General features: G+C 41.9%; 3 protein-coding genes across 3 annotated transcripts; 1 reads left to right on the top strand and 2 right to left on the bottom strand.

The window, feature by feature from the left end:
• The first annotated feature begins 3,033 nt into the window (after positions 1-3,033).
• Positions 3,034-3,959, top strand: LOC106334943. The gene is made up of 3 exons (XM_013773337.1): positions 3,034-3,112; positions 3,339-3,524; positions 3,633-3,959. The coding sequence occupies exons 1-3, from the start codon at positions 3,092-3,094 to the stop codon at positions 3,672-3,674; spliced, it is 249 nt and encodes an 82-aa protein (XP_013628791.1). The 5' UTR covers positions 3,034-3,091; the 3' UTR covers positions 3,675-3,959.
• A 24-nt stretch (positions 3,960-3,983) lies between these two features.
• LOC106334942 (indole-3-glycerol phosphate synthase, chloroplastic) lies at positions 3,984-6,487 on the bottom strand. The gene is made up of 10 exons (XM_013773336.1): positions 6,226-6,487; positions 5,730-5,978; positions 5,454-5,630; positions 5,163-5,237; positions 5,038-5,082; positions 4,775-4,939; positions 4,610-4,688; positions 4,445-4,527; positions 4,288-4,356; positions 3,984-4,211 (listed from the first exon to the last, which is right to left on the bottom strand). The coding sequence occupies exons 1-10, from the start codon at positions 6,400-6,402 to the stop codon at positions 4,125-4,127; spliced, it is 1,206 nt and encodes a 401-aa protein (XP_013628790.1). The 5' UTR covers positions 6,403-6,487; the 3' UTR covers positions 3,984-4,124.
• Positions 6,488-6,783: 296 nt separating this feature from the next.
• On the bottom strand, positions 6,784-10,298 carry LOC106334941 (long chain acyl-CoA synthetase 8). The gene is made up of 12 exons (XM_013773335.1): positions 10,179-10,298; positions 9,555-10,079; positions 9,393-9,473; positions 9,035-9,307; positions 8,747-8,878; positions 8,497-8,670; positions 8,190-8,419; positions 7,867-7,984; positions 7,658-7,789; positions 7,436-7,570; positions 7,139-7,345; positions 6,784-7,060 (listed from the first exon to the last, which is right to left on the bottom strand). The coding sequence occupies exons 2-12, from the start codon at positions 10,071-10,073 to the stop codon at positions 6,896-6,898; spliced, it is 2,166 nt and encodes a 721-aa protein (XP_013628789.1). The 5' UTR covers positions 10,074-10,079; positions 10,179-10,298; the 3' UTR covers positions 6,784-6,895.
• Positions 10,299-12,444: the final 2,146 nt, after the last annotated feature.

Raw genomic sequence — 12,444 nt, 5'->3', positions numbered from 1 at the left:
GAAGTAAATTCGTAGCTAATGTACGACCTCTTTACGTGGAAACCTTACGAGGAAATGACGAGAAATAGTAAACGAGTATTTTACGAGGAAACATTTACGAGAAAATAACGAGGAAAGATAAACGAGTATTGTACGAGGAAATCCTTTCGTGGTTGTTACGTGTATTTTGCGAGGAAACGCTTTCAAGGTATTTACGTGTAGATTACGAGGAACTCGTTTCGAGGTATTTACGAGGAAATATAGCGACGTCCTTACGTGGAATATTGACGTGGTCTTTACGACGAAAAGCTCTACTTCGTCTTTACGACGAAATATATTCCTCGCTAAGTTACGACGAATTAGCGAGGAAATATGTGTTACGACAGATGAGTAACGAGCAAACGCGCTTCCTCGCTAATTCGTCGTAAAGCCTCTTTTACGACGAACTAACGAGGAAAACCGCCCTCGTTAAGATTATGTTTTCTTGTAGTGAAAGACCTGAGAAAGCTTTGTGATTTGCGATTTGTTACTTGTAAGGGAGACGGCTCCATCTATCTCCTAGAGAAGATTATCCTGAACCCTCTGATTTCTATTATCTAATATATGCAGTATTATTCAGAAATCATGCTTCTCTGTTCTTATGTTATGTCTGAGTCGTCACCGAGTTAGTTTAGGGTTCTAGGTTTTTGGATTCGTGAACTAAAGCATAAATAAGTCATCTTGAGATTGTCTACATTCATATATGTTCTTATTGCTTGCATTGAACCGATCACTTAGTGCATGAATTAGGGTTAATCGATTTAGCTAGCCGTTAATTGATAACCTGATATGATTTGAATGAACTTTGCATCCCTAGTCAGCGAGAGTAGATATTACGGTGTATTATGAACATATCGGACTTGATCTCTAAAGCTTGCCATCGTGTCTTGATCCAAACGAGTGTTTAGGCATCAAGATCGACTTGCAAAGGAATCAACACCGCTAGAGTGGGTTGATTCACCCTAAGTGATCCGAGTTTAGACTTGTTATAAACTGAACTTGAATAATTTCTTGGTTTGTGATTCCATGCCTGAAGAAGAAACCCTAGACTAGCACCTTTAAATCAATCCAAAAACAACCTAATCCAGTTACCTGTTCTTTACGATATTTACTTCTTTAAAACCCTCACTTCGTTTTAGCTAAATTTTGATCCCATAAAGATAAAGTGTGAACTGGTCCTCTGGAATTGAATCTAAAGATATTACAACTACACTGTTAACGTGACAGTAGATGAAGATCCTATTTTAGTGTATCAACTATACAGACACATTTAGTCCGGTTATTAAGTCAACGACAATTAGGATCATTCTCGGCTTGGCAGTAAATCGAGACTGGCATGTCCGTCAAATTGACGTTAACACTGCGTTCCTGCAAGGACATCTGAAGGAGGAAATCTTTATGTCTCAACCTCCTGGGTTCCAGGATCCAAGCAAGCCAACGCACGTCTGTCGTCTTCGTAAGGCCTTGTACGGCCTCAAACAGGCTCCCAGAGCTTGGTATTCTGAACTCAAAACATACCTCACCACGATTGGATTCAGGAACTCACTGTCTGATACCTCCTTGTCATCCTTAAACACAATGGTGATTATGTTTATTTACTCATTTATGTTGACGACATACTCGTCACTGGCGGCTCTCCTACACTGGTCCAACAGATCATTGATGCTATTGCTCGCAAGTTCTCCATTAAGGACATGGGTAATCTCGGTTACTTTCTTGGCATTGAAGCAATCATATCGTCTCGTGGTTTACATCTGATGCAGCGGAAATACATAATTGATTTGCTCACCAAGACTAACATGCTCAATGCTAAACATGCTCCTACGCCATTGCCATCCTCGCCGAAACTCACAGTAAAGTCTGGTACACCTCTGTCTGATCCACATGAATACTGTCGCATTGTCGGCAGTCTCCAGTACCTGGCCCTCACGCGTCCGGATGTCTCGTATGCTGTCAATAAACTTTCTCAGTTTATGCATATGCCTACTATGATCACTTGCAAGCGGTAAAACGCGTTCTTCGCTACCTCTCTGGCACTCTCAGCCACGGCATCTTTCTTCAGAAACAGAGTCGCCATGTGCTTCACGCCTTCTCTGACGCTGACTGGGCGAGGGATCCTGATGATTACGTCTCAACAAATGCTTATGTTATTTATCTTGGAAGTCAACCTGTCTCATGGACATCAAAGAAACAACAAGGAGTCGCACGATCTTCCACCGAAGTTGAGTACCGATCGGTTGCTAATACTGCAGCAAAGCTTCGCTGGATCATCTCTCTTCTCAATGAGTTCGGACTACAGATACTGACGACCCCGACGATATACTGCGATAACATTGGTGTCACATATCTATGTGCCAACCCTGTCTTCCATTCTCGTATGAAACATATTGCACTTGACTATCATTTCGTCCGTGGACAAATACAGCAAGGTGCTCTGCGTGTAGCTCACATTTCCAGCCATGATCAGCTTGCGGATGGTCTCACTAAACCTCTACCAAAGACAAGTTTCCAAGACCTGCGCATCAAGATTGGTGTTTGTCAACTACTACCATCTTGAAGGGCCGCGTTAAGTATATAGATTACTCTATTAAGGACTACATTGTAAACAAAGGCTAAGGAAAGCAAAGGAAAGACCACGACGAACCTAAAGCTCCTCTTTGTTCTCTCCGGCAAAACCATGGCAGTGATTGCGTTCTTTTGATATGGGTTGATGTTCGTTTGATCTTTTTTTGTGCTCTGATTGATCCGCTCATTTCAAACATTTTTAGCTTTGAGATTTACCCTTTCTCTCTCGTTTTGGCTTGACCTCGTAAAATTCAAGGCTTTTTTTTTTTTGCTTGTGTGGTCCTTAGTTCTTTTATCCTTAGGAATGAGTTTTTGAATTATCGAAAAATATTATGGAGCGATCTTATTTTTATCTTACAAAATCTGTAGATTTGCAATTAAAATATGCTATGCTATATTAGTGAATAAATAAGAAAAAGTCGCAAGTAGGATAAGATTATCTAAGAAAGCCAAAAGGCAAAAGACTGAAACTTTATGCTACCAAATCTGGAATAGTGAATAAAGGCGAATGAGAAGACTGTTGTTTCTTGTCTGTGCATATTAATTTTATCTTGGTCATGCAGTATCAGCTTATTGTGCATAGAGGCATTTTCAGTGTTTACTTTTTAAGTAGAAAAGTTAATCCATACAAGAAAAGTTCCAGTGTTTTGGCTTGTAGGAATACAAGTAGTAGTAAAGAAAACTTATAAAATGGATTTTGGTGCTAATGCTAGTCTTTTAAAACTCTTTCTCTTGGATTTTTGGATTGTATGTAGGACAAGGGCCGCCCATTACCAAAGTTTGGAGAATGGGATGTGAATGATCCTTCTTCAGCTGAGGGGTTTACTGTTATCTTCAACAAAGCTAGAAACGAGAAAAAGGGTGGTGGGGTGTCTGATCTACCAGGGAAAGATGAACATGCTGGATATAATAAAAATGACCACGTTCTTGGGAAGCCCACTGTAAGCGACAGCATCTCTTCTCTGAATTCAAGAAAAGTAAAAATAGTTGAGAGGATAACTGAGCCACTCATTGGTTCATTGGTGCTATTTTTTGCCATGGTTTTGCAGAAAAAGTGGTTTTGCTGTGTACAATCTAGTCGCGCAGAATAAGTGGCGAGGTCTTAGCCTTGCAAGGTCGTTTTATCTATATCTAAAAGTCATACTGCGTCAAGAAGACTGAAGCTTGTCTGAGAAGCCATGAAGTCACTTGTGGATAACTGGTCGGAGTTGTTTCTGAGTGGTGTGTTTTGGTGATTCTGGTTTTGGTGCAAGGATGATGAATGTATTTAGATAACAACAGTGTCTTTTCTTGGTATTGGTGTGATGGATTTTGTTTGTGTTTTATCCTTCACTTCTGAGTCATACACCACTTAATATTTAATTGATATCTCTCTTTAGATTTGAGTTTAATGGATACAGTAGAAAAATCTTTGATTCAATTTATTCGGTGGTTTTTGAAAAATTCTGATACAATAGAGAAAACAAACAAGCCTTTCTAAGAAACAAGATACAGATGTACCAAGAAACATAGTTGGAGATGTGAGTTAAGGGACATGGTTACTAAGTCTGAGAAATGTTCTTCCCAAAGAGTCCAGCTATGCCTTTCTCAGGGTCGTTTTGCTTCACAATGGACTCACCAACCAATACCTGTAATATCAGTTATCTAATTAAAACTTGCATAAGTTACCAGACAGCCTTTTGACAGATAGTTGTGAAAGCTTACCGCTTTAACTCCAGCGGCTTGGACATAGGCAATATCATCAGGGGTAAACAGACCGGATTCGCCAACCACCTTAAAATTCGCCCACATAACATAATCATCATGGTCAGAAACTCAGGAAGGTTTGAAAAAAACACTAATAGAAACTAGAACTACTTACAATCATGTCTTTCTCGCGTATTTGTCTACCATGCTCTCCTTCAAGAAGCTTCTTTGTATTACTAATGTCCACTTTAAATGTTTCTGAACACACAAAAAAACTTTAATTTGTCAGACTCATCAACTCAAATAAACTAGAGATATGTAACAAAAGCTTCTTCATTACCAAGACTTCGGTTATTGATGCCAACAAGCTCGATCCCTTCTATTCCAAGAACACGACCCATCTCTCTCTCATCGTGTACCTAATTGAGAGCCAAGCGTATTTTAAGAGAAAAACTAAAAGGAATACTAATTCTCTCAACAATAATTAAAGCAAGGGTAAAAAGACCTCAACAAGGGCAGCCAAACCAAGTTTCTTGGAGAGCTTAAGCAAGTAGGTTATTTCAAGGTCAGTCAATATAGCAGCAATAAGCAATACTGCGTCAGCACCTTTAGTCCGAGCATAGTAGATCTGCCATGGATCTACAACAAACTCTTTGCATAACAGGGGACACTGCAAATAATATTCAAAAGAAGCAACGCTTACAAAAAAAATTGTCTTCATCATTAAAAACAACAAAAGAAGAAACGAGAATTTGCAAGAGAATATACCTTCACACCAGCGCTTCTTATTGCTTCCAACTTTTCAAAGCCTCCCTGACAAACCAAACCAAGATAAATGTTATAAAAAAAAACATTTTGCAAATGTCTGCAAGTAAATACACAACAAGTGAAACCTTGAAATACTTCTGGTCAGTCAAAACACTAAGACACGCTGCACCGCCTCTTTCATAAGCTTGAGCAATCTCGACCTGTCAGCAACAAAGCCGGATGAATCACATAAGAACAATAGTGAAATCATAGTGGGGAACTATTCAAAAGAAAAAAAATGTTTGATCAATTCCCCAAGGCCAGAGTGAAAATGTTAAAGACTACAATTTTTCTTCAACTTTAACTAAGCTTAATCAGAGTCCAATAACTAACTATATTCGAAAATATGATATTCATCATTAAGAATCTAACTATACCGGGTCAAAGTTCTCTTTCAAGATTCCTCTACTTGGAGAAGCCTTCTTAACCTCAGCGATCAAACCAGGGAAGCCAGTCCTTTGATGAGCCGTCCTAAGCGCACCTACAAAATCCTTAGTGGGAGGAGCATTCTCTACAGCTTTCTTTAACGCCTCAATTGGGTTCAGTTCCTTCATCTGAAGAAAGAGACAATCAGTACCATTAACAACTCACATAGCCTTGAAGAAGCCAAAAGGGGTTGCAAAGAGATAATAAAAAAAAGAAAAGATATTTACCCTGGAAACTTCTTGGTCTTTGAACCATGTAATCTCCTCCAAGATGTTACTGGGAGAATCAGCAACCTGGCCGTTAAGCAATCTCAGCTCAAACGGTCCAGAATAACCCAGTGGAGCCTTGCTTGGAGGTTTTCTCCTGATCCTGATACCTTGGCTAATAGCTAATTCGTTCTGATACATGTCTACTTCCCATTCCTTGATTCTAAGATCAGAAGAAGTAGCAACACCTAAGCTCTCCTTCAAATCCGACTACCAAAAAGAAAGAAAGAAAAAAAAAAGGCAAATACCTTGAGAAATTGATAGAATTAGATAAGAATAACCCCCAAATTGGTTTCAGCTAGGGTTTATAATCTCGAACATGAGAAAGTGCGAGAGAGATCACAAATAATCAAACGAAAGACGCGACCTTTGTTAATGGGTTTTTCTTCATAGAATCAAAAGAGACGGAAGAAGCAATAAATTTTAACCACAAAGGAGGAAGAAGACGGTGCGGCACCTGTTGAGATCGGATTGTGAACTGCGAAGGAGCTCTAGAGCTGATCCTTGTGTCCATGGCAAAACCTGACACCAAACGTCTGATGGAGACAGAACCGATACACCGATGGAGAGAAGCTGAGACCAGTCTAACCGGAAGTCTCTGTCCAGCACTTTGAACCGGAACTAATGCATCCATCGCCGGAAATATGAATATGAAAATGAATATGAATATGCTTTCGGGGATTTGATGATTCTAGTTGAGTTTTATTATTATGAATATATTTGGCAGTTGGCTAATTAACACGTGGTTTTTAATATAAAACCCAACGTGAGACTGAGATGGTTGGTGAAAAACTCAACACATCGTTATCAGTCCAACATTTTATATGCCACTATTAGACTACATGCCGCCTTGTACATTTTTTGGATAGTTCGACCCAAAGAAATGTTGGTAAAAATTTTATGCTTCTCCTTCGCCCGCCATTGTCACTTTGTCAGAGACAATTTCCACAGATTCTGGCATAAAATCACTTGATTTTTTACTCTCTTCTGTTTCTCCGTTATTAACGAGTTGGAGTGAGAAATAAAAGAGGGAGTAAACCCCCTCTTATGATCAAACTTTATTAATGAAAGTAATGTCAAAAACACAAGCATATGAAGTTTGTTTTACACGAGTTATATAAAGACTTTTAGGCATACAGCTTCTGGAGTTCATCTCTGAACTTGGCCTTTATTTGCTCCCTCTTTAACTTGAGAGCTGCTGTGACTAGTCCCGACTCTGGTGTCCACTGCTCCGGCAATAACTTTATCTTTGCTGGGATCTCAAACTTTTCTAGCTTTGCCGCCTTTGCTGCCTGGAACCCAACACATTTAGCAGGTGTTGTATCTGTGAACAAAAACAATAAACTAGAGACAGGTACTGAAACACAAACCTTGATAAGAGATTGCTGAACCTCCTTGACTGCTTCACCGTTCTCACATAGCTCAGAGAAGTCGCTGGATTTAACGCCTGCTTCCTCTGCCCATTTCTCTAATGCTCCGTGTGATGGTACAACAAGAGCTACACAGTAGCTGTTCATTGGGTCTGCGTGTACCATAATGTTGTCAACGTAATTGCTTGAACCCAAAGCTGCCTCCACCTGTGATTTATGATCCAGACAATGCAAAGGGATAAGGATATTTTATCATATACCATCCTTTACTTAGATTTTGAGTTTTGATGGGTAAACCTTTCCAAGGGATACATATTCCCCGTATTGAAGTTTAACGATATCTTTCTTTCTGTCAATAACTTCAAGACATCCATCAGGGTGGAATCTCCCAATGTCTCCTGTGTAAAACCACCTCGTGCCATTCTCATCAACCTGAAATCGTCATGTTGATCATCAGAAATCTATACAGCAAGCAGAACAACTAGGCTTCCGGTATCTGCAATGGCATGCTTCCTTTACCTTGTAAACCTCATCTGTTTTTTCTTGATTGTTGAAGTAACCTGCTGTTACACTGTTACCACCTACCACAATCTCCCCCCGAGGCATTGGTTTGTCTGAAACTCTATAGCCACCTTCTTCCCAAGAAACAAGCTGCAAGATAAATTATATATTGATGAAGCGTGTTACTCATGATTACAACAATTTTACATACACGCATCGTTGCAAACCTTAATGTAACCACATGGAAGTGGTGGTCCCACGCGTCCAGCAGTAGGATCGTCCCACTCAGAAAAAGTAGCTCCAGCACACGTTTCAGTTAATCCATATCCTTGACCGATGGGAGACCTAACGGAAAACAATGCGCAATCACAATCAGAACAAATTAAGAAGAACACAGCTAAGCACAAAGAACATGAAATTCAGCAAGCAAAAAGAGTTCAAACATACGTAGAAAATAATGTAAAAGAAAAACAAAATCCAAACGAATTCAATGGCATTTGCCTAAGACAACATGGGACAAGACTCGTATTGCAAAGGAAGATTCTCTTACCCCATGCAGATATTGATGAAGCGTTGCGAATCAGGAGACAGAGGAGCCCCCCCAACGAGCATAAATCGGATGCGTCCACCAAGCACAGCGCGTATTTTTGTGAAGACTAGAGTGTCCCAAAACATTTTCTCCAAACCCCAGGCACCAAACCAACTTCCGTTCACAGCTGCTAACCGGCGCTTGTATGCAAAGTTAAAGAGAGTCTTCGCCATGCCTCCCTTTTCCTCAACCTAGATTTGTCACGCACAAAAGAATAGCTGATTCTAGTAAGTAATTGCAAAAACACTCACAACATCGACGATGATACCTTTTTTAGAACTCCATCACGGACACGATCCAGAATAGCTGGAACTGCAGTCATGAGAGTTGGATTTAGAACTGAAACATCTCCCTTGGTTCCTTTCTTAACTTTATTTGAAGTGTCAGTTAACGTCATTGCTGAGCCATAACCGATGGCACTACCCCATGTAAAGACCACAATCTGACAAAACCATAATTTGGTAAGAACGAGTAAGGTAGAAGTGCTAAAGAGAGAGCGAGAGAGCTCAGAAAAATACCTCAGCTTCCAGCTCAAACACATGCGCCAAAGGTAAATATGCAATATACACGTCATTCTTATTCAGCTTTGGAATCACCTTCATAACTCCTGCAGCAGTTGCGATTAGATTCCCGTGGGTAATCATTACTCCCTGAGTGAATGCGCACAAAATGTAAGGTTAGGATAACACTGCAGACTGCTAGAGGAAAATAAAATATAGTTTCTTATATCCTCCCCTAAACCAAAACCAAACCGAACTTGATACAAAACATATAACTAAGAGAGAAGACACGGTTTTATCACACACCTTTGGTAGACCGGTGCTACCACTGGTGAACATTATAACCGCAACTCCATTCTTGGAAGGAAAGTTCGGCTCAACAGGTCTCTCCTTCCCCAGTTTCTCAACTTCAGAGATGGACGAAACCGTTATGTCGCCAAGACCATTCACGTCACTAGAAGCAACCTCAACTCCATCTTCTTCAATGTAAATAATGTTCTTTACAGTCTTCAAGCTCGATTGTATCGCAGACAACTTCTTGAGTTGCTTTGAGTCGCATATCAGGGTCGACACTTGAGTCTGTCAACAATATAACACCAAGATTCAGAGATCCAGCACTAAAGACTAGTAGCACCAACAACAAAAGAAAAGCCTCCACACCAACCTCATTGAGTGAGTAAATCAAAGCCTCCTCTCCCAAAGAAGCATAGATAGTCACAACAGTCAAGTTCTGCCTGAAACATCCCTGTAAGTAAACAAAACAAAAGCAAATCAATTTCCCATCAACTAAGTAAGGCCTACTAATAACAAAACTCAGTCAATTTACCTGAAACGCGATAAACCACTCAGCTCTTGTATCAGAAAAGATAGCGACACGAGTATCAACGTTATGTCCAACACCAACAAGCCCAGACGCAAAGTTGCAAACACGTTCAAAGACCTCTCCATAGCTCTGCCACCGATACTCCCCGAGATGAAGCTTCTCGAACTTCCTTCCGTCACTAGACGTAACGATCTCCTTGTCTATAAACTCTCTAGTCCCGAGCAACCGGTTGCTCGAGTACTTCTTGCAAGCCTGCTCAAACAAAGCGGCCATAGTCGTGGCTCCTGGCCAAGGAACGTCGACGAGATCGGGACCTCGGGCGTGACGCATCGCGTAGCCTTCCTCGCCGCCTACTTTCACCGGAACGCCTCTCTTCTTCCCCTTCTTGCTTCCGTTTAACACGACGGAGAGGAGTACCGGTACTAGTAGAGCGGCGACTCCGCCTGCTATGATCGTGGAGAGTCCGTACTCGCTGAATTTGGACTTCTCCAGAAACGATGAAGCCATTGGAGGATCTTCCATAACCACCTGGTGGATCGGATGATTGATCGGTTAAAATCAAAATCGGCAGATCACAAAAGCAAAAAAACAGAATCAAAATGAAGAAGGTTAAGGAATCGTGATTACCTCCGTGAAGAATCGAATTGATCGGAAGTTTCTTGAGGATTTTCTTTCGAATCGGATTCCAGAGAAAGTGTGTAATCAAAGCAAAGCTCTGGTGGACTCCGTCGTGCTTTTAGGAATAAAACCAATCGCGAGTAGGGAGATAGACACGTGTCAGTTGGACGATGGAAGAGAAATGGTATTCGGTGAATGGAGGGACACGTGTCATTCAACGGCACCGGTACATAAGTCAACAAGACTTTCATTGCGCCACGACGCAAAGGAAGCTGCTAGTGCTCCCCACTGAGATTCTCTGGTTCCCCAATTTTGGAATTGGAACCGGATACATCTGAAAACGTGTATTTTCAAATTTGGTTTATTTCGAGTTTTTTATTTGGTCGGCAAAATTTTCTATTACAAGAACTATGTTACATGTATAGCAAGTTGATCAATATAGGTAAGTTTTTTGGAAGATGCATATTGGGACCCTGGTATTCGTACAAAGACGAGACGGCGACAATGTCTTGGACATAGATAGCAATTGCTGCATCACAGCAATCCTGGCGTTCATGCTTCTTATCCATGGCTAATGAATCATATAGATTCTTAGCATCTTCTTATACGACCGTATTATATAAACTTGGAAGAACTAAATATTGTAAAGAATAAATTTGATAAAATTATATCAAAGATTTAAAAAAAAAAGATGATTCAACTGCAAATGCGAGATATTATCTCTTTCCTTAACTAAAAATATGTTCTGTCATACCAGTCTTTGGGCTCAAGTCTTTTGGGACCATAGATGGGCCGTTGTCCGCAATTCGGACCCTCTTTGGGCCGTATCGAGACTTAAGTGTTTTTACGATTTTACTCTTTACTCGCGAAGTAGCCGTTGGTATAGGCATGGTTCTTCCAACGGAACCCTGTTTCTTCGCATAGCCGAGGCAGTTGGTGTTAAGTTAACCGTAACCTGTTCTACTACGAAGAATAGGAAACCGTTCGAGAGACATAACCTTCCCAACTTTCCGAAGACTTTCGACGATGGTTTTTAGACGGAACATTGGTGTCGTATCCACGGATCCGAAGACTGAATTACGGAAACTTCGGACGAAGATGCATGGTTATGGGATGGGACCGGGTTCGGAATGGTCCACGGAGAATTGGCCGCGCTCGCCGGGCGAGCTGATCTGTGCCACGGTCGAGCTCGCCGGCGAGCCGACAGGCAACACGGTCGTGCTCGCCGGGCGAGCTGGCTCGTGTCATGGCCGAGCTCGCCGGCGAGTCGAACGACAACATGGTCGTGCTCGTCGGGCGAGCTGGCTCGTGTCGCGGCCGAGCTCGCCGGCGAGTCGACCGGCAACACGGTCGTGCTCGCCGGGCGAGCTGGCTTGTGTCATGGTCAAGCTCGCCGGGCGATCCGTTTCGGCTATTCATTTTCTCGGCTATTGAAGTTTTGACCGAGATTCGGTTTTTCTGAGGACTTTCGGACATCAATTCCGTCGTGACCGATTTTGACTCCAACAGTTAGCCCCCCAGCTAGCTAGGATCCGTGGACCTGGGTGTTAGGTCCTAGCTTGCGGTATGGTCTATTCTAGGTGGAATTACACGTAATCGTTTGTCAAAAGATTGAAGGTAAATAAAAAGGTGCCCACACGCAGGACCGTCGAGCGCTTTTTCTTTGTCCGGATAGATGGGGAGTCTGTCGAGGAGAGCTACCTCCACCTATTTCGTTGGGAGTGGAACTTCACCCGTGGTAATACGAATATCTATGTTTTTCGTTTTGATACTTTGAAAACATGCGAAGATTATTTTTTTTATTATCTTGCAGTGAACATGATCCTTCCGCTGACTCCTGACAATCTTTTTGCCAAGCGAGATCTTCTCCGCGGTAGGTCGTTCTTTTGGAATTCCTTCACCGTTGAACGGATTCGAAGCGCGGTGGAGCTCCATCGATCTCGAGCTGTCTCTCAGCCTCTTGATGTTCCGTATGACGTAGAACCGGTCATTGATGTCTTGCCTGCTCAGAGGCACAAAACCAGGTCTCGGAAAGGCAATGGAGTTGCCTCTGAGAACGTCTTGGGAAACCCTCCGCTGCCAGAATGGAACCCTAGTTTCTCCCCAGGGGAACGGAGTGGAACCAGCGAGGTTCCCCCTCCCAGCGACTTTTTTGCCTCCCTCCCTCCCGGTTTTACTACTCATGAGTCGCTGGACGAAGAGTCAAGGAGGAAAGTAGTCGCCGAAGGCTCCAGCTTAATCAACGAGGTTTATCCTTTGAACTTTGATCTAAATT

Source organism: Brassica oleracea, chromosome C3, assembly GCF_000695525.1.
Source record: "Brassica oleracea var. oleracea cultivar TO1000 chromosome C3, BOL, whole genome shotgun sequence".
NCBI lineage: Eukaryota > Viridiplantae > Streptophyta > Magnoliopsida > Brassicales > Brassicaceae > Brassica > Brassica oleracea.
This window is presented reverse-complemented; position numbering and strand designations above follow the sequence as displayed.

What these genes read in the sequence shown, in the direction of transcription:
- LOC106334943 (XM_013773337.1), top strand. Translation starts at nt 3,092, where the DNA reads ATGAGAAGACTGTTGTTTCTT. An exon ending in TGAGAAGACTGTTGTTTCTT is followed by an intron (nt 3,113 to 3,338) that starts GTCTGTGCATAT and finishes GATTGTATGTAG; the next exon opens with GACAAGGGCCGCCCATTACC. An exon ending in ACGTTCTTGGGAAGCCCACT is followed by an intron (nt 3,525 to 3,632) that starts GTAAGCGACAGC and finishes ATGGTTTTGCAG; the next exon opens with AAAAAGTGGTTTTGCTGTGT.
- LOC106334942 (XM_013773336.1), bottom strand. Translation starts at nt 6,402, where the DNA reads ATGGATGCATTAGTTCCGGTTCAAAGTGCTGGACAGAGACTTCCGGTT. An exon ending in AAGACCAAGAAGTTTCCAGG is followed by an intron (nt 5,631 to 5,729) that starts GTAAATATCTTT and finishes CTCTTTCTTCAG; the next exon opens with ATGAAGGAACTGAACCCAAT. An exon ending in CATCAATAACCGAAGTCTTG is followed by an intron (nt 4,528 to 4,609) that starts GTAATGAAGAAG and finishes TTGTGTGTTCAG; the next exon opens with AAACATTTAAAGTGGACATT.
- LOC106334941 (XM_013773335.1), bottom strand. Translation starts at nt 10,073, where the DNA reads ATGGAAGATCCTCCAATGGCTTCATCGTTTCTGGAGAAGTCCAAATTC. An exon ending in GTAGCACCGGTCTACCAAAG is followed by an intron (nt 8,879 to 9,034) that starts GTGTGTGATAAA and finishes GCATTCACTCAG; the next exon opens with GGAGTAATGATTACCCACGG. An exon ending in AAACAGATGAGGTTTACAAG is followed by an intron (nt 7,571 to 7,657) that starts GTAAAGGAAGCA and finishes TGACGATTTCAG; the next exon opens with GTTGATGAGAATGGCACGAG.